The 18,210-nt window shown below is 50.5% G+C and overlaps 1 protein-coding gene across 6 annotated transcripts in view; it reads left to right on the forward strand.

Moving 5' to 3' along the window:
- The window catches only part of PPP2R1B (protein phosphatase 2 scaffold subunit Abeta), a 33,639-nt gene that overhangs the window by 11,774 nt on the left and 3,655 nt on the right, over window positions 1–18,210 (forward strand). For 3 of the 6 annotated variants that reach the window (XM_049613570.1, XM_049613577.1, XM_049613561.1), the window contains exons 9-15: window positions 399–533; window positions 1,308–1,481; window positions 4,119–4,179; window positions 8,419–8,573; window positions 8,927–9,069; window positions 9,463–9,554; window positions 13,826–13,947. In XM_049613570.1, coding sequence (XP_049469527.1) covers window positions 399–533; window positions 1,308–1,481; window positions 4,119–4,179; window positions 8,419–8,573; window positions 8,927–9,069; window positions 9,463–9,554; window positions 13,826–13,947 — 882 coding nt within the window. Of the gene's footprint in view, window positions 1–398; window positions 534–1,307; window positions 1,482–4,118; window positions 4,180–8,418; window positions 8,574–8,926; window positions 9,070–9,462; window positions 9,555–9,959; window positions 12,362–13,825; window positions 13,948–18,210 lie in introns of those variants that run through there. The other 3 variants (XM_049613598.1, XM_049613589.1, XM_049613585.1) reach the window with 3 other exon arrangements.

Here is an 18,210-nt window from a genome sequence, read left to right on the forward strand (position 1 = left end):
TCTCTCTCTCTCTCTCTCTCTCTCTCTCTCTCTCTCTCTCTCTCTCTGCCCCTCCCCTGCTCGTGCACCCATGTGTGTGCTCTGTGTCTCTCTCTCTCTCAAAAATAAATGAATAAATTAAAAAAGAAAAAAAACATAGACCTTAAAGCTTTTTTGAGTGTAAAGGTGGATAGGGAATAATTGGGACAGTTATGTTAATGTGACATTGTTCTTTATTATGTTGGGAATTGTAAAATGCTCTTTGGTGCATAGGTTTGTGTTGTTACACAGATGATCTGAAGAAGTGTATCAGCCAGTGAATATTGAAATAGTGCTGTCTCTAAATTCCTTGGGAGATGGTATGGAAGTCTCTGTCGTCTTGCCACAAAAGAAGTCTTTTAATTTTGATTTTATTTTAGGAATTAGTATCTGATACAAATCAACATGTCAAATCGGCTCTAGCATCTGTAATTATGGGATTGTCTACCATTTTGGGAAAAGAGAATACCATTGAACACCTTCTACCTCTTTTTTTAGCTCAGTTAAAGGATGAGGTGAGTCCGTCTAAAAACTCTGTTGCCTTTGATAGTCAGTGATTTGTTTGGTTTTGGTTTGGGGTTGCACTAAAATAGAACCTGAAACAGGGATGAAGGGATAAAAAAAGGTAGCTTATTTTAAACCAGTGACAATTCCTGTGTTTGGGTTTGGAGTTCCAAATTCTGCAGAAAATGAGCACAAGGAGCCATTGATACAGACCTGAAAACGTTTTTATGTCCTCTCTGCCTGATTCCTGCTGATATCCACTGATGTCATCTCTTTAAAGCCAATGTTTCTTCATTTTAAATGCTTTAAGTTAAATATTATAGTATCAAAATTCTAATGATAGCTATAAAATCTATTGACGAATACAGTCAGTTAGGCGTGATCATAAATGCTTTGCATGTATGGTTACGTTTAATCCTCAAAACAATCTTATGAAGCCCATCTCATTATTATCCCCATTTTATAGATGAGGAAACTGAGCCAGAGAGATAAATAATTCACCCAAAGTCTTGGCAGTGGCAAATCTGGGATTGGAATCAGTGTAATTTGATTCTAGAGCCTATGCTTTTTACTGTCCTATAGACTTTTCATTGAAAGTTCTGGTAGATATCAGTTACATTTATGTGCTTTGAATTGAGTAGTGAGTATTTGTTTTAAGGCTGTACTTTTTTTTCACCCGAGTCAATGCTTTCTTATTTAAAAAAAAATGTTTGGCAGTTGTTAACCTCATCATGATAGTAGGAGAACGTTGGCAGAGACCTTGATGCTCATATGTGTTCTTGCAGTGTCCGGAAGTTCGTTTGAATATCATCTCTAACTTGGATTGTGTAAATGAAGTGATTGGGATCCGTCAGCTCTCTCAGTCTCTCCTTCCTGCCATAGTGGAGCTGGCTGAAGATGCCAAGTGGAGGGTCCGGCTGGCCATCATTGAGTATATGCCACTGCTGGCGGGCCAGCTGGTGAGTACCTTGGCTCACCAAATGATGGGTAGCATCAGATCGTCGGGCACAGTCGCTGTGGCTCATAGGAGCCCCACACAGCTCATCTGATAATGTTCATTTAGATGCACGAAAGTCTGACCTGGTTGCCCATAGGATGGTTTTGATCTTCTGTAGTGCATTAACTTCTAACAAGAAGGTATTACAGAAATGCCTTTCACCTCCTCACCACCTAATAGCAAAGCCATAGAAGAATGTCGTTTTGGTATGTATAAGAGAGCGTGGTATTTAGTGTCTCCATGTCTGAAGGAATTCTTAACCGAGAAGAAAAGGGAGTGTGGTTTCAAGATACGTCAGCTTTGATTTTTGCTCTGGGCAGCTTCCCTGTTTGCCCATATTCTGAGCAGAATGTCCCTGGTTACCACTTTTCCTACGTTCTGGATACAGGGAGTTGAGGAATCATCATATAGGGAAGGAATATGATGTTTATAGTGTCAGTATTTTGGACAGAGACCACATTATCGCTGTTTATGTTACATGGGTAGTTTTACTCTGATAATCATAGTAATTAAAATTTCAGAGGCGCCTGGGTGGCTCAGTCAGTTGAGTGTCTGACTCGTCATTTCGGCTCAGGTCATGATCCCAGGGTTGTCGGGTTGCAGGACTGAGTCCCGCATCTGGCTCTGCATTGATGGTGGAGCCCACTTGGGATTCCCTCCCCCTCCCCCTTTCCCTCCCCCTCACTCTCCCTCCCCCTCCCCCTCCCCCTCCCCACACTTGCTGTCTCTTAAAAAAAATTTAGCTGGGGAGATGGACAAGTGATCACTTTTAGGGCAGCGACTGTGTTCAGTGTTCTTCTTCCAGAGCCCGCCAGTATCTGGCAGCAGTTAAGCACGTAACTATTTGTAGAATGTCGAACGAACGAATACCTGAATGTTTTTTGAGAAAGCTACTAATACCTGTCCACTTGCAGCTAACATTGCTGCATTTTGTGTCCCCCTCTCCCCCAGACTTCCATTACTGTCAGATCACAGCAGGTGGGATGTAATTTCTCTTTTCTTAGAGCCTTGGATGTATATTACTGATTTTGGCATATTTAGTTTACAAAGCGCACCCTGTGCATGTCTGTGGCATCATATATTTTAAAAAATTTGAAGTGTCTCGTTCTTCAGGATGGATGCCAGAGGTATCTGTGTATAGCTAAATAGGGTCAGGTGAAGTCATGTTGTCATCTGTTTTTCCTGTGACTCCCACGTGCTGCTGAGGGTCATCTTCTCTTCTTCACTGGTGACTGTCATGGGTCACCTGTCCGGAGTAGAAAGCGGCAGTGCGTAACTGCTGAAGACTGAAAGTACTGTCCAGAAGGGGGGGGTGGGGGTGATGTTTCTTTTAACCTCTGCTCCCTTCAGACCTGTGCAGCTGGCAAAGGTGGGTAGCTCTGTGGTGCAGGAGTCTGGAAGCAGGGCGGGTGGTGGTGAGTTTGGCGGACTCATACCTGTCTGGCGGGGGAGACGTGCAGCAGTTGGGAGCGCTGTCCACGTCTTCAACTTCTTGTTAGTATCATGTTGCCTTGTTACTTATCACCTTACGTGTAAAGATTTTTATATCACGTAGTCAATTTGTGAAATTCTTCCAAGACTTTATATGTGGCCTGGCTTGTGGACCATGGTGAATGTAAAGTTAAGCCACAATAATTAAGATCCAAGAAAAATCCATTACCTGGAGTGAAGAGGTTGTCTTTGAAAGCTGGCATGGTAATCGAAGTGTATGCTAACACCTGTTCACAGTCTGTGATCATAAAGCTCTTTTATTCAGTCACCATTTTCAAAGCACTGCAATTTTATATTCACTGTCTTTATTTAAAGTACACAGTCACTGGTCAGTAACTTCTTAGCCGCCAGAGAAATTAAAAAACCTGTAAACATGCAGACCCCACAAAGGAGGCACTAGGAAAGCAGATGTCACCTGGCACTGTCGCGCATGCCGCAGAGCCCCACAGGGCTGGGCGTGTGTCAGTCCGCCCGTGCTGGAGTGACCGCCCGTTGCCAGGGAGAACAGAATTGGGACGGCCGGGGTGGTTCCACCTGTGACTCTGTGCTGGGGCCACTTCCCCTGGAGTCCTGTGCCTGCTCCCTTCTCCCTCTTCTGCTTTCTCCCATCATCCCAGAAATTCTTTCTTTAATTGGGAAGCTATTTGTCGATGTCAGTTTCTTCATCCTTAAGGATTTATTATATCAACCAGGAAGGAAAAAAATGAGAACTGTTATTATGGACAGGTATTTTCGTGGGTAGCTCATTTTTCACAAGTGATCTAGATGCTGCTCGGCACTCCGTCCACGATGCGTTTTTCCAGCACGTCTGCAGTGTCGGGTCTGGCTCCTGGCTACCCTCTTCTCTCCCACCTAGCAGGGCTTGGGCCATCTCATATACGGTTTCTTTCTTTATGATTGTTGTCTAATAAGATAGTCTCAGAATTTGTAAATCACATTCCATGCTATTTTTTTCTGGCTGGTTCATGCATTCAGCTTATTTGGAAACCTGTTTTTGTTTTTTTTGTTTTTTTTTTTAGCTTTTGGGTCATTTTGATGTGATGTAAATAGACCATCTTGATTTCTGAACTTTGGAGATACATATTAATGGAATCTTCTGTATCTATAGGGTGTGGAGTTCTTTGACGAAAAGCTGAATTCTTTATGTATGGCCTGGCTTGTGGACCATGGTGAGTAAGTTAAACACAGATGACTATGGAAGGCCTGTGTGTTTGTGTACATCCATTTTGTTCATAGGTTTCCTTTTTTGAAAGGAATCCTAATCTGATCAGACATTTAGCCTTACCTTTGTAGGGACGAAGAAAGGCTTCAGTTAGAGTCTAGTTAGCTCCCCTTGAACACGAGCTTGACGTTTTTATTTTCTGCCAGTTTCTTTTTATCTTAAATTTTATTTTCTTCATTAAACAATCTCTGCCCTGTTTCGTAGCCATTCTGTTATGTTATTTTCAAACTATCTTTTTTAACCCTACACTCCTTCCTTGTCCCAAGGGCCTTTGGTCGAACATGGTACTCTAGTTTTTGGCTCCTTTAGATCGGGTGGGGTAGGGGTTGGAATCTGATGAAAGGCCCAGGGGGTAGAAGTGGCTGCTTGGCTTCTTTGAGGTGACATAGGGAAGGAGGTATTCAGGGGCGGGGTCTCGGAGGGGAAGACATCAGCTGTGACTTGGGGCGGGGGAGGGGGGGGCACCCGGATTTCTGCTTTTGATGAGAGGTAGGCTTATTGTTCCCTGGCAGCTGGTGATGCCTCAAGCTCAGGCAGGTCACATGGAGCACCTGTTTTAGAGAATAGGTTTTGAAATAACTTATCTTCTCTGTGTATTTATAACATCATTCAGCAATCACAGAATCCTTTTCTTCTCAGCGCCACAAACTCACTGAAAGCTGGTGCTGCTGCATATCAAAGTATCAAGGCAGTGGATGTTTTCTGTGAAACCACCTTACACGTTGACTCTTTGCTAAGGTCTCAGGTGCATGTATCTCCTCTGGTCTGCTAGGCAGCGATGCGGGGGAGGGGTGCCCTCTGTACCCATGAGATTCACAGCTAGGCCACATGTCCAGGCCTGGCAGCTTCAGTGTGGCCTGACACCTGTTCATATGAGGGCCCTGGGGGCTTATAAAATAAGAAACTTTGGTTGCATATTTTGGTGGATATGATATGCATCTTGTTTCAGTACCATAGCATCTTATATGTCCTGTATGTACTCAGGATGTCTGCTCATCTGCAGTGCTTCTGCCTGGGTATTTGGAAGGAGGGGGAAGCTTGTGTCCGCTTGTATGTGGAAGTGGTTGCTCTTAGGGCATGTTTCGGTCACGTGGGAGGTTAAATAGCTAAGAGAGTGAAGAGGAGGGTGTGAAGGAAATGTGCAGATCTTGTGAAAGCATATACAAGTAATTTTAGCGTTTTCAACCTAAATGTGAAGACTATTTTCTTGTTCTCTAAGGTTACCTTCTTATGGCCAATTTATTTTTTTCTTTTTCTTTTCTTTTATTTATTTGTTTTTTTAGCGTTTATTGATTTTTGAGACAGAGAGAGACAAAGCATGAACGGGGGAGGATCAGAGAGAGGGAGACACAGAATCCGAACCAGGCTCCAGGCTCTGAGCTGTTAGCACAGAACCCGACGCGGGGCTTGAACTCACGGACCGCGAGATCATGACCTGGGCCGAAGTCGGCTGCTTAACCGACTGAGCCACCCAGGCGCCCCTATTTTTTTCTTTTTAAATGAAACTTAAGCTTGGTAAATCATAGGAAAGAAATTTCTCTCCTTTTTGAAAGAAAATGTTTATTTCTCATAGATATTTAATGTTATTTGAAAGACACATCCCAGCAGGTCATTCGGTACTTTTTTTTGAAAGCTTGCATTCCAAATTCTGAGGAACTTTTTTTTAAAATTATTTTTACTGTTTATTTTTTAGAGAGAGGGGGAGAGAGAGAGACACAGTGCCAGCAGGGGAGGGGCAGAGAGAGGGAGAGACAGGATCTGAAGCAGGCTCTAGGCTCTAAGCTGTCAGCACAGAGCCCGACGCGGGGCTCGAACCCACGAACCGCGAGATCATGACATGAGCCGAAGTCGGATGCTTAACTGACTGAGCCACCCAGGTGCCCCAATTCTGAGGAACTTTTAAAGTCCTAATGTTCCACAGAGAATTGAATTCCTGACATCCTTTCCATGTAAGATTGTACTGTCTGTGCAAGTCAGTTATTCTTTTCTCAGTGCTCAGATTTTTTCCCTCCCAGTTGGGGAGTAAGAGGGACCCTTGGCCCTTTTTTCTGCAGCGGCACGCTAGCATGCTAAACTTAAGGCATTGTAAGCGTTCTTTGAATCAATGAAATGTCAGCTCTGTAGTTGTTCTGTATGTAATTAATCACATGGGATTTTGTTGTTTGGTTTTGTTCTGCATTTTAGACTAACTGCTATGTAGTGATCACTGTTCAGTTACATTTTTGAAGCTTTTTTCCTGCTTACTAAACTACTGCAAGAATATTGTGAAGGTCCAGAGTAGTATAAAGGAGAAAGGGTCATCACTTTTTCTGAGGTTGAGTGGACAGTATTGATCAGGGGGAGGGATCTAGAAGGGGAATGGATTTCTTACAGGAGAAGGGGGCAGGCATCAGAGTGAGCACATGGAGGGTGTTAGGCATTCAGAGGGACCCTTGAGGGGAAGGGGAGAGAGACGAAACAAGGAGAGCCAACTGGCAGAACTCTGGAATGGTTTGCGTTCTTTTGGCACAAAATTCAGAGGAGCCAGGACCATAGCGGGCGTCTGCCAGGTCCCGTTGAGTACAGCTGAGGTCAGGGCCCAGGCCGAGTGTGTGCGCCGTCTCTGCTTACTCCGGCGCGAGGTCCCTTCCTATGGTAATGGCGTGATGACGAGAAGGATGTCGAGCAAATTAAACAACAGAATCAGACAAGACACAGATGCTCTTGGTGGTTCCACCGTAGCGGGGGAGATGGGGAGGGGGTTGTGCGAAACGCGAAGGCTCTGAATGTGGAGGGAATTCGGGTCTTGGGGCGCGGGTAGAAAAGTCGGCTTGAGTGCGCTCCACGAATGCTTCTGGCTGTCACTGACAGGTTGCTTCTCCCATAGACCTTGGTCAGGTTTCATATTGGTAATAAATTATGTACTTTCTTGGCTGCGCGGTCCTTCCTGTTGGCCTCAGTTGGCACTGCCTGAGGATCTGCTCACTGGGAAGAGTTGGGTGTTTTCTGTCCAGAAGCCTCACATAAATCTTCCAGGGCTGGGGCTGTGGCTTGGATGGCTACCCTTGCCTGTCCCATTACCCAGGAGGGTTAGGCCTGCCTAGGGAAAGAAGTAGAACAAGGAGTGCGTGCCCCCTGCCCTGGACTCGTTATCTGAGCCCCAGCGTGGCGTCCTCCGGGACCTGCGAAATGCGGTCGCACCAGGCCTGACTTTGGTCAGTGCTGTGCGCAGCAGCGAGTTGTTGAGGAGGTAGTAGCTCAGGCCTGATCATCTAGATTGACGATGTCCTCGATAAATGATCTTACAGGGAATTCTTAGACGTTAAAGCGGGCGGTCATTCACAGAAGACGTTGACATGCTGTCGCACCATCAACATTTTAAGGGCAGAGAGGCAGGTCGTCGGAGGTTTTCATTTGCTGTCATGCAGGGGGCCACACTGGCCTCTAAGCGACCTCCTTGCTGGCCTTGTCTCCCCAGCTGTTGTTGTCGCTGCTGGAATAATCTTGCTTAAATACCACATTGGTCATCAGGTTACAACTTTGCCTTAAAAACTCGGCGTTTTTCTTACAGGGTCTAAATTTAGCTCTCCAGGTGCTGTGTGTTCCGGGTCCCCCCTGACTCTTCGACCTGATGGCTTGCTGAGTGCTGTTAGTCTCCTTTGTACCCTGGGTCCATTTGTGCCCACCAGGAATTCCTCCCTCCTCTCTCTACTTACACAAATCCTCCTCAGTCTTTGAGGTCCAGAGCAAGTCGTCTCTTCCCTGAAGCTTCCCAGACCTCCCTGTTCTTTTTTCTCTCCACTCTGGTACAGCCCTCAGGACCTTTGCTACACACTTTCATTCTTCGTCAGGGTCCGTCTTCCACCACGTGACTTGTCGGCCCGCGTTAGCTTACGTGTCTGATAGAGCACGTGATCTTTGAGGGGAGGGAGCCTCTGTTTTCTTTCCGGATCACCTGGCACATAGTAGGCACTAGAACGAGCTCCCTACCTCCTTTGTCTTGGACATAGGGCACATCTGTAAACTATGATAAGACCAAGTCAGTATATCATGAGTCACGTCTGAGCATGTTTGCCAGTGTAGTACAACTAAATCGGGAGTGTTGGGAGGGTTTGGTTTTTGGTCCCCTTGGCTGATGATGTGAGCGAACGGGGCTGTGCTCCTGACGTAAGTTTCGTGACCGTGTGCTCTGCGCCTCTGCTGCCAGTGTATGCTATCCGTGAAGCCGCCACCAACAACCTCATGAAGCTCGTTCAGAAGTTCGGAACAGAGTGGGCCCAGAACACCATCGTTCCCAGAGTGTTAGTCATGGCGAACGATCCCAATTACTTGCACAGGATGACCACCTTATTCTGCATTAACGTGAGTCTTCCGCAGGATTATTGCTAAGCTAAGGCGGTAAGCAGGTTTTTGGGGCTGTCGTTCGGAATTCTGAATAATCTGTTTCTTATACCGATTAACTTGGACGGTTGACGAGAGAAAACATCCGTTTTTAAATTCATGGTAAAATGTGCAGGAGTGCGGTCAGCCGGGAATTCCGGTTTAACTGAGTTTTCCAATGCTCCTTTGTATCCCGTATTCAGAGGTGCAAACGAGAAACCTTTTCCTGCAGGTCAGTTACTTTCTCATTAAACGTTAATTTGTTGTCTCAGATTTGGGGATATTTAAATACATGAGGAAGTGTTTTAAGTGCGCTCTCTTAATTCTTTTTCTAGGCGCTGTCTGAAGCCTGCGGTCAGGAAATAACCACGAAGCACATGCTGCCCGTTGTACTGAAAATGGCAGGAGACCAAGTGGCGAACGTCCGTTTCAATGTAGCCAAATCTCTTCAGAAAATTGGACCAGTTCTGAACACTGAGTAAGACTTGAGTATTACTCTGGTTTAAGAAGTAGATTTAAATTTTTACCCTCTTCTGGGGAGTTAGAGCAAAAATTAAGGTCACTGATTTTCCCTTTACCTGAAATAGGGGTTTGTGTAAAGATGATCATTTAACAACCGTGTCTGAAGTGTTCACTCCGACTTCTACATTGAAGCTACTGTATGATTTTGTATGCTATTGATTGCAACAGCAGATCGTTGTCTGAAGCTATTGAGGATTTTTGCGATTACCTAGTTAGTATCCAGAAATTGCCTAAAGAATTAACTTTTTAAAAATTTTAAACTTTCAAAATTACCATAGAACGTGTATATCCTAGAGCCTTTATGTGGCTCAGAAGACTGCCTTTCACAGACAATCCTGTTGGATTTCAGTGCTTTGCGGGAGGAAGTGAAGCCAGTACTGCAGAAGTTGGGCCAGGATGAAGACGTGGATGTCAAGTACTTCGCACAGGAAGCTATAAGTGGTAGGCCTTTCTGTTTCCGTCTTGCACCTCGGGCTTTGGCTGTGGGGGTGGGCATGAGCGAGGTGGGCAGGCCATGGTGAAGGGGAGCGGAGGGCCGAGAGCATCTACAACGCCTGGGCCCCTGGCCCCTGTAGAACCTTTTTGGCCCACTGCTGAGCAGGCCATTTTCTTAGTCCCAGGGATCGGGCTGGGCGGACTAGGATTCTCACTGGTAAGAACAGTTTGTTGTCTGGATTATAATGGTTTTAAAGTTTAACTTGATGAGCCTGGCAGAGTAAAGAAACTGACCACGGTGAGAAGTTAACCATGTCATGCTTTTGGGTCATTGTTGGCATAGTGAACATTCACATAGATAGTTCACGAACTTTCTGTGCCACTAACTTGATTCTGTTTGGAATTTTCCAGTGCTTGCATTGGCATAATGAGGAACAGGAGGGAAAAGACTTTACTAAATTCTTATCACAGATTTCTAGTCAATGTGTTCTTATGCTGGGTGGAGACAGAGTGGAAAACCTTCAAGATTTCATCCAAGCAAATGGCAACAACTTACAAGAGATCAAATTTCAGTGACTTGATTCTTTCTGAAGACGAAATGGGATTGTCTGTCTCTTCACTTTTGGGATAATTACATTTAACGCATTCTTCTTGTTTGTGACCAGTTCCTGACCCTTGGTCGGTCATTTCTTGATTGCCTCCTAATGATTATCCGGCACCGTCGGGGCTCCCGCACACTTGCTGTTTGTTTGGTCAGGCCCCGGCCACTTACTGTCTCCAACCACGACTGGATGGGTTTGGACCCAGACAGGGAGTGGAGTGATTCTCTTGATGTTTACATGTATCTGTGTGTGTCTCCCTCCATGATTCCAAAGTTAAATGTACGTGATTTGGAATACCTTATTTTATAAACACTCTGTTTGGGAGCTACACTGAGATGTCACCTAGTGAAAGCCACATATTCCTGGATACTGATGGTCTGCGTTAGTGTCTCCCATGAAAGGGGAGTGTGGAAGCTCAGGGTTCACGTAGAGGTTGTTTTGGGGTTTATTCGCTTGATTTTTGCTGTAATCATGTCCTTCGGAAACCTGAAACACAGATGCCACTTGCTGCTAGCGGGGTGTTGGAAGCTGACTGAATTTCAGTGGCTCACCATGGCAACAGCGTTCAAACACCGCTCCTTCGCTCCCTCCCCCCACCTCCTTTCCTGGTCTCTCCACCAGAAGCTTAAAACTTAGTGCCTCCTAACAAGCAGTCGTTTTACTGCTTCGTTGTAAGATTGCCCTTTGTGTGTCTGCTGAGTAGAGAAACCACTGGTCGGCTTCTGGGAGGGATTCCTGCTCTCTAGCTGGCCCTGCTTTCAGCTCTGCTGACATCTGGTCCCCGCTGCCTTGTGCCGCCGGTAGCTACCAACAAGCTTCCTTCCTAACGTCTTGGTGTGGGTGACTCTGGAGACTTACCGTTTGAAATGTTTGTGTTTGTACTTTACGGTAAAACCTCGTTAATTTCTCCTGGAATTTAAGGTAATGAGCCAAGCCGAAGGGTTTGCTGAAGCAAATTAATACTATGTCAGGAAACCCATTGTATCTGAACTACTTAAATCTTTTTAAAAAGCTCTCTTTAAAAAGCCCCCTTTATCCAATTGATATCCAGTTGATATGCCAATTACTGATCACTCTTCAGCTTTATTAAAAAAACTTCCATGAGGATCGTTACGGGTTACACCTTTTTTTTAGATGTATTCATTTTACTCTATGTCCCTGAAATATTTATGTATTTCACCGAGAATATTGATACTTATTCTTTGAGATTTCAAACTCGCCTTGTCCTAATAATTTTAATTAATGACGCTTCATTGTAGCTTATGTTTTGCTCCTCGTATGCTTGCTGTGTGGTTTGCTTGTTTCCGTTTGGGTTTTTGAATTGTTTTCTTTCACTCACAACCTTGTGTAAATCCAGTGAGCCCTGTCCTGCTCCGTGAAGGTGAAGACTTACTATAAAGGTCTGCACATGAAACTATTATGTAAAAAACCAAGTTGGACCAAATGCTTCCAGGTTTGTCATACGTTAGATAAACAGAACCTGACTCAGACAGTATCGGCCTGCATTTGAAACTGGCAGCTGCCTTCTAGGAAGTTTCTGTTTTATTACTTTTTGGGCCAAGGATTAAATCTATTGCTATGCAAAAAATTTTCCTGCATTCTCATTTTAATGTCTTTACTGTTATGCTGTAAACACTTTAATTTTAGTTTGATGGTTCTTTTTGTTCTCTGCAGGCTGTGTTCCACTTGGTGAATTGCATATTTGAGAGGCTGTTGTCTCGATTCTTGATTCTTGAAACAAAGTCACACAGCTATTGCTTTACTCTTTGGTTGGGAATGCCATTGGTTTGGGGACAGACTTTTAAATGCCTTTTAGACTTTAAATGTACTCCTGGGGAGCCCTGAGCACTGGCCTCTCCCTCCAAGACTGTGGTCAAGAGGAGACAGAAGCCCTTGATTTCTCAAGCACGGGTCTGGGAGCTAAGCAGGGCTCTGTCATTTTGGGTGACCCCGTAGCGACTTGATTGACTTTCTGATTAAGCGATAGGGAATCCCTTCTGTTACTCAGGGGAGCTAGCTGTTCTCTGGCTCATAACTGGTCATATTGGCCATGGATTACTTTTCTTATCTTGATTTCATTAGAATGTCAGCTCCAGAAGCTCTGGAAAGGCAGGGATTTTTGTCTATTTTTTTGTCTTCTCCTGTATCGCCAGCACCTAGATCAGTGTCTGGCCTACATAGAAGGTGCTCAATAAAAACATGTTGAATGAATTTCTAAAACCTGTCCTCTGATGTGTTGCGTGCGAAGAACGTGTTGTCGAAGGTACCAGACTGCGTCTCCTCCCGCTGGCCCAGGAAGGACTGTACCACTCTTACGCGAGGGTTGGGCCCCCCCTACCTCAGGCCCCGCTGGGGTTTGCGTGATGGCCCCCAGTGTACGTTGCCGGGGAGGAGCGTAGTTCTTGTCCTGCCCCCTTGGCATCCGTTCAGTCAGGGAGGAGAGTGGAGCAGAGACAGAACAGGCTTAAGCCAGCATAGCCGTCCCCTCAACCACGGGATTCATCTGTGTGTTTCTTCCCACGTTTGTGTGGCTTCCCCGTCACAGGATCAAGAGGCCAGATCCTGTTTCTCTGCGCTGCTGCGAAGACAGCAACCTGAAGACACGTCCTGTTTCATGAGAACGAACAGCTCAGTGTGTGGTTTTTGACAAGGGCTCGTTGCAGTGATGGCCCTTGGCTCATGGAGGTGCCACAGCTTGGCCACTGGGCTGCGGGGCCCCGGGGTCTTTGCTGGACGGCTCGTCCAGCACAGCGGCCCGACCTTTGGGCTGTCTGGTCCAGGCCTTCGGGGTGCTCACTCAGACCTTTGGGGGAAACGGACGTGTCATTCCTGACGCAGAGGGGAGCCGCAGCGGTGCGTCCTCGGTGCGGCATTACCCGTCACCGTGTGGCCGCGGAGTGGAAAGTCGATGCTTTCCTGGAGCACTCACGTGCCGGTGGCCCCCCAGGGACGGCGGGGCAGGGCCGCCAAACTCGCTGGGTGCGCGGCCCGCCTTCTTGCCTTGTACTGAGCTTGTGGCGCTCTGGTCCCCTGCCCCGTGCTCTTCTCTTGAAGCCGCCTCCATCCGCTCTGCCTGGAGCCCAGAGAGCAGGAGCCGCCGCCTCAGTTTGAGGATGAAGTGCTTCTGCGCCGGTGTGGGATTGTCTCCCTGGGATTTGTGTCACCGCCGCCATCTAGGGCCTTGCCCCTCTCTCCCGGTCACTCCTGTGGCGCCGGGCCTTTTTATACCTACAGTGGTCCCACTCCCCGTTTGCCTCCATGAGCCTCCTGATTCCAGGAAACTATAATGTTCGGTTGAGACGGCAGTCTTCTGGAGGACGGAGTTGACTCGCTGGGTAGTGAAGCCGACTCCTTCCCTTCTCCAGGTCCCTGAAGCTGACCCTCCCAGTTCTGAGAGGAGTCTGGTCTTTTCTGTCCGGCCGGGGCTCTGCAGGCAGTGACCGCCGTGTGGGGGAGCACCCAGCTGGCACCCTAAGACCCTGTGGGGGTGGCGCTCGGTGGCCCTTGAGGGACGGGCACCTTCAGTGAGGTTCTGCAGTGCTTCCTGGGCCCGGGTCCCCGGGGTCGTAGCAGTGCTGGGGCAGCTGGGGGCGGGGGGGTGGGGGGGGTCCTGGCTGGGAGGTGCTGGCTGGCGGGGCCCAGGGCCGGTTACGGGACTGCCGTCTGTGTCTCCAGTGGTGGCCCAGAGGCTGAGGAAGCCAGATTTCCCTGCGAAGGACAGTGAGGAGCCCAGCGCTTCTGGGGCCAACAAGAACCACTTCCTGAGGGCCAGAGGGCCCGAAGAGGACCCAGGAAAGGTAAGCGCCACGGACACCTGGGCTGCAGGTGCGCGTGCAGGGTGGCCAGCGTGGCGTGGTGCTGCAGCAGGGGGACCTCTGCTGCAGCAGAGTGGTACCTTTAATTCTCTTCAGGAGACTGATTTTTCAGGCTAACGGAGTGTGGTTTTAAAGCCTGTTGCCCTCCTCCTTGTCCTTCCTTCTGAGGGGCGGGGTGGGCTCTCCAGAGCTCTGGGGCTCCTGTGGCCACAGGCCTCCCGGCCGCCCTCCCTGCTGTGTGGGCAGCGAGGCTCACACAGAGGACGGGGTGGTTGGTGGAGTCGCCTCTGGAGATGCGGGTTGTTCCCACTCCCCTCAGAGACTGGCGGCCATTCTCACTTGCTACGGCTCCTCTCAGGCGGTTCTCTCCATTCAAGGGAAGCACCATTTCTGTCGCTTGCCCTGTGTCGGGGCCCCAAGCCCCGTTTGATGTCTGTCTAGGGGAGGTATACGGGAATTTTCAACTTGAGAGTAACTGCTCATTAATCGAAGCTGGTGCCAGCGCCTGCCCTGGGGCTTTTTGTTGGGAGCGTGGTGTATGGCTCACAAATGCAGCTGACTTGGAACAACACGGGTTGGGGTGCGGACCCCGCCCCCCCCGGCCCTGCACAGTTGAAACTCCACATAGAACTTTGGACCCCCCAAACGTAGCTACTGGTAGCCTTCTGTTGACCGGAAGCCTTGCCGACGACACCAGCAGTCGACGAACACGTATTTTGTACCTTATGTGTATTATTTCTTACAGCCAGGTCTGCTAGAGAGGAGAAGGCGTATTAAAACCCTAAGAAAGGGAACTACACTCACAATGGATTTAGGGGAAACCCTGCGTGTAAGTGGACCTGCGCGGTGCCCACGCCGTGTGTCGGGGCAGAGGCCTCAACCGCCCGCTCTTGAGCTCGGGCTGTGTGTGGTGGATTGGGCAGACGTCGGCCTCCTCATGCCTGCTGTGGTGGGTTTGCTTGGGGAACATTCTGATGTGGAAAGCTTGCCTTCCGAATCTCCCTGGCTTCTCTCTCGTTCTAAGTAGACTGAGGCCACGAGAATTTGGTCCTGTTGTCCAGGCCCCGAACTGCGGTCCTTCACCGTAGAGTGTTCTCCATTGCCTGTGGGCTGGAGCTGCCAGGCATGCCCGGTTCGGGCAGCACCCCACCCCCTCACCCCCCCGCCCCGCCAAGCTGTTGTGCTGGTGGCTGCACCCCGGGCTGCGCTGGGGGACATTGTCGCTCACAGCTGCGGCCGGCCGCGGGGCCCCGACACGCGCCTGAATGCTCGGCCCTTTGTGTCTCACGGAACTTGGCCTTTGGGAAGATGCCTTCACTGAAGGGGCAGGACTGAGTCACATTTTCAGGCCTACGCCGCAGCCTTGCTTGGGAAGAAAGGTGTTAGGTGTTTTCCTACAAAGTCAGGGGCAACTGGCCGTGCCACTAAATAAATGCAGCGCGCACGTCTGACCCGAGCGTGGGACGCTGGAGGCGACCTCGCCGTGGCCGACCTGCTCGGCTAAGTCAGCAGCCCCGCGATGGCCGCGTTAGCTGTCATTCCTTGAACTTCGGGCCTCGCGAACTGTGCGGACTCTCCTTTGGTCTTCACGGCCCTAAACGGGCGGTGCCGTTGGCTCCGTTTGTCGGCGGGTTGTGAGCCTCCCCCCAAGTCCTGTCTACTTCGGGGTCTCCTGGCATTGGAGGCTGCTGAGGCTGCAGATCACTGAACCCAGAAATACCCCCTGCCTTCCCTGCCTTCGTTTCTCTGAAGGAAAATGACCTGAGGGTGAGATGGAAGGAACTGAGTGTTGCCAGGCAGAGCCCTGCGTGTCAGGGGCCGGCAGCCAAGTGAGTGATCCAGGAAGTCATCCAACGCAAGCCAGAAATTGTTCTTAACCCCTCCCTCGCCGTCCGTGCCGCTGGCCGCCCGGGTCGGCCTTGGGGCCTGGCGGGAGCCGTGGGGCATCCCTGCCGCCTGGGCCGGGGGAGGGGAGCCCGAGGCCAGAGCCGTTTCGGTTCCTCTGGTCGCAGGGTGCCCGCTCGGCCCCGCGCCTGCAGAGCAGATGTCTGTGCTGGACGTCACCCGTGCCCTCCGCGCGGGACCCGCCGGGGAACAGCGTGGCCGCCTCGAGCTCCCGGCCCACCCCAGGTGCGCTCAGCTGCCTGGTCATCGTGGCAGTGGCGGCGGCCGGGCCGTCCCCCTCCTGCCGGACAGGGCTTCCCTCCAGGACGCTCTGCGGTCGCCCTGCGGTTGCCCTGTGGTGATGGGGCTGCCCTCCGTCAGGCGAGGGTTAACACAGGATTTGTTTATTGAATCACAAAGTAGCCGTCACATGATTTTAATCAAAACACCATTTCCCTGACAACAGTGATGTCAGTCTTGTTATTGCAGGAAGGAGCAGCTGTGAGGGACATTCGGTCTCCACGCGGCCGGGTTTGGAGACTCAAATCCAGGGAGGCATCCGTAGATAATGGTTGCGGGCGCCGACGTGCCGAATCCTCCTCTTCCTCCGCTCCCCTCGGTCCAGCAGTCCGTCCGGCACAGATCCCTCCTCCTGCACCCCTTTCTCCTTCCGCTCTTGTTTCCACTTGTGGTTTTTCCAGCTTTGCTGATTTCCCCCAGACTTCGCGTCATCTGGGCCCCGAGGACCTCTGGCCTCTGGCCTGTCTTCCGTGCTCTAACTGGGCAGCTCCGGCTAGCCTGAGGTGGGGCCACCGGGCAGCTCAGTCGTCTGGGCTCTTGGGGCCAACCTCCTGCCTGTTCTGTCCTCATTCCCCCCGCCCGAGAGCTGCCTGGGGGCCTCCTGGGCCATCTCTGGAGCTCAGCTCTGGATGCCTGGAGGGAAGAGGCCCGGAGAGGTTGCCGGAGGCCTGGGCGTGGAGGACGCACAGCAGAGACTGGCCTCTTCCTGGCACCATCCCCACTGCTGGAGCTTGGGGCCGTCTGCCCCTCTGTCCAGGGGCTTGGCCTGGAAGTTGTAGGTGGATGACACAGGCCTTCTCCTGGGTGGGATGTGGCTTCTCGTGGATGCTCTTCCGGCTGTGGGACCTGTGGCTGGTGCTGCCCAGAACTCATGACCGAGAGTGGAGGAATCCAGGAACCAAAGTTCTCGGTTCTCAACCTGGAGCAGGTGCTCAGAATTGGGCAGCCACCCTCGGCCAGTGCCGAGGTCTTCCAGGTGTCCCACGCCCATGTGGGAGTCTGCTGTTGGGGGGTGAGGAGCTCAGCGAGAGCAAGACGGCTGGAGGGGAGACTGTATGAGGAGCTGTTGAGGGGCTTTCTGCTTGGAGGGCCCGGCCCCCCTTGACCCTCACAGTAAAGCTAGGAGTTAAATCAGCTGGTGAGTGTCCCCGAGTTAGTCCTGGGAACAACGAGCCTTTGCCATGATGCGCTCAGCACCCTGGAGGGGCTGGCAGTGGTGTTTTGCCACCTCCCACGCTGTCCCTGGCACTGTCCGATGTCCCCTATCCCCGGCAGGCACCGCTCTGCCTGGAGGGCCTTTCTGGGCGGGGGTGGGGACTCCAGCAGGTGAGCCTGGGGAAGCGACGCCCTGTTCTCCTGGCCGGGCCCTTCGGTCCCTGGGGCCTCTCTGCTGGCACAACGACCCTGCCCAACATGTGGGCTTCTCTGGTGACTCCAGGGCAGCTCCAGTGGGTCTCACGCTGAGGAGGTGCCTGAGACTTCAGCGTCCCCTGCATGGTGTGCTTCTAGGAAAGGCCTCGGGGCCTCCGCCTCCATTCAGCTGGGCCTCACTCGCAGCTGCGCAGTGGCCCTGGCACAGTAACGGATTCAGTCCTGAGGGTCGGCACCCTCAGACCCATCCCCTTACAACATCCCAGGCCTCATTATTTCTTCCTCCTCTTTGAGGAGCAAGGAGAGATTGAGTCGGAAACTCTCAAAGCCTCCCTGATGCGGAGCTTGACCGGACTCTGTCTGTGAAGGAGCACCGGCTTGGGGTGCGAGGCCTTCCGTGCCTGGGCAGGGCCCAGACGTGTGGCGATGGTGGCGTGCTGGTGAGTGGACTGCAGACACCGTGTCCCTCTGCAAGTGCAGGCAGTGTTGGTGAGTCCCAGCCCCCACCGGGCCTGGCAGAGACCCCAGGCCTGGGGTTCAGCTCTCCCGAGGGGGCTCTCCCTCCTCCACGTGGGCCAAGACTTTGGCTCGCAAAGGCTGCAGAAGGGAAGGATGTCCTGGAGAATGTTTAAGTCCGGGGCCCGACTGGCTGGTTTCAGTCACTCTGTGCCAGCAGGTCTGTTATTTTGG

The sequence above is a fragment of the Panthera uncia genome, chromosome D1 (genome assembly GCF_023721935.1).
Source record: "Panthera uncia isolate 11264 chromosome D1, Puncia_PCG_1.0, whole genome shotgun sequence".
In the NCBI taxonomy this organism is placed as follows: domain Eukaryota; kingdom Metazoa; phylum Chordata; class Mammalia; order Carnivora; family Felidae; genus Panthera; species Panthera uncia.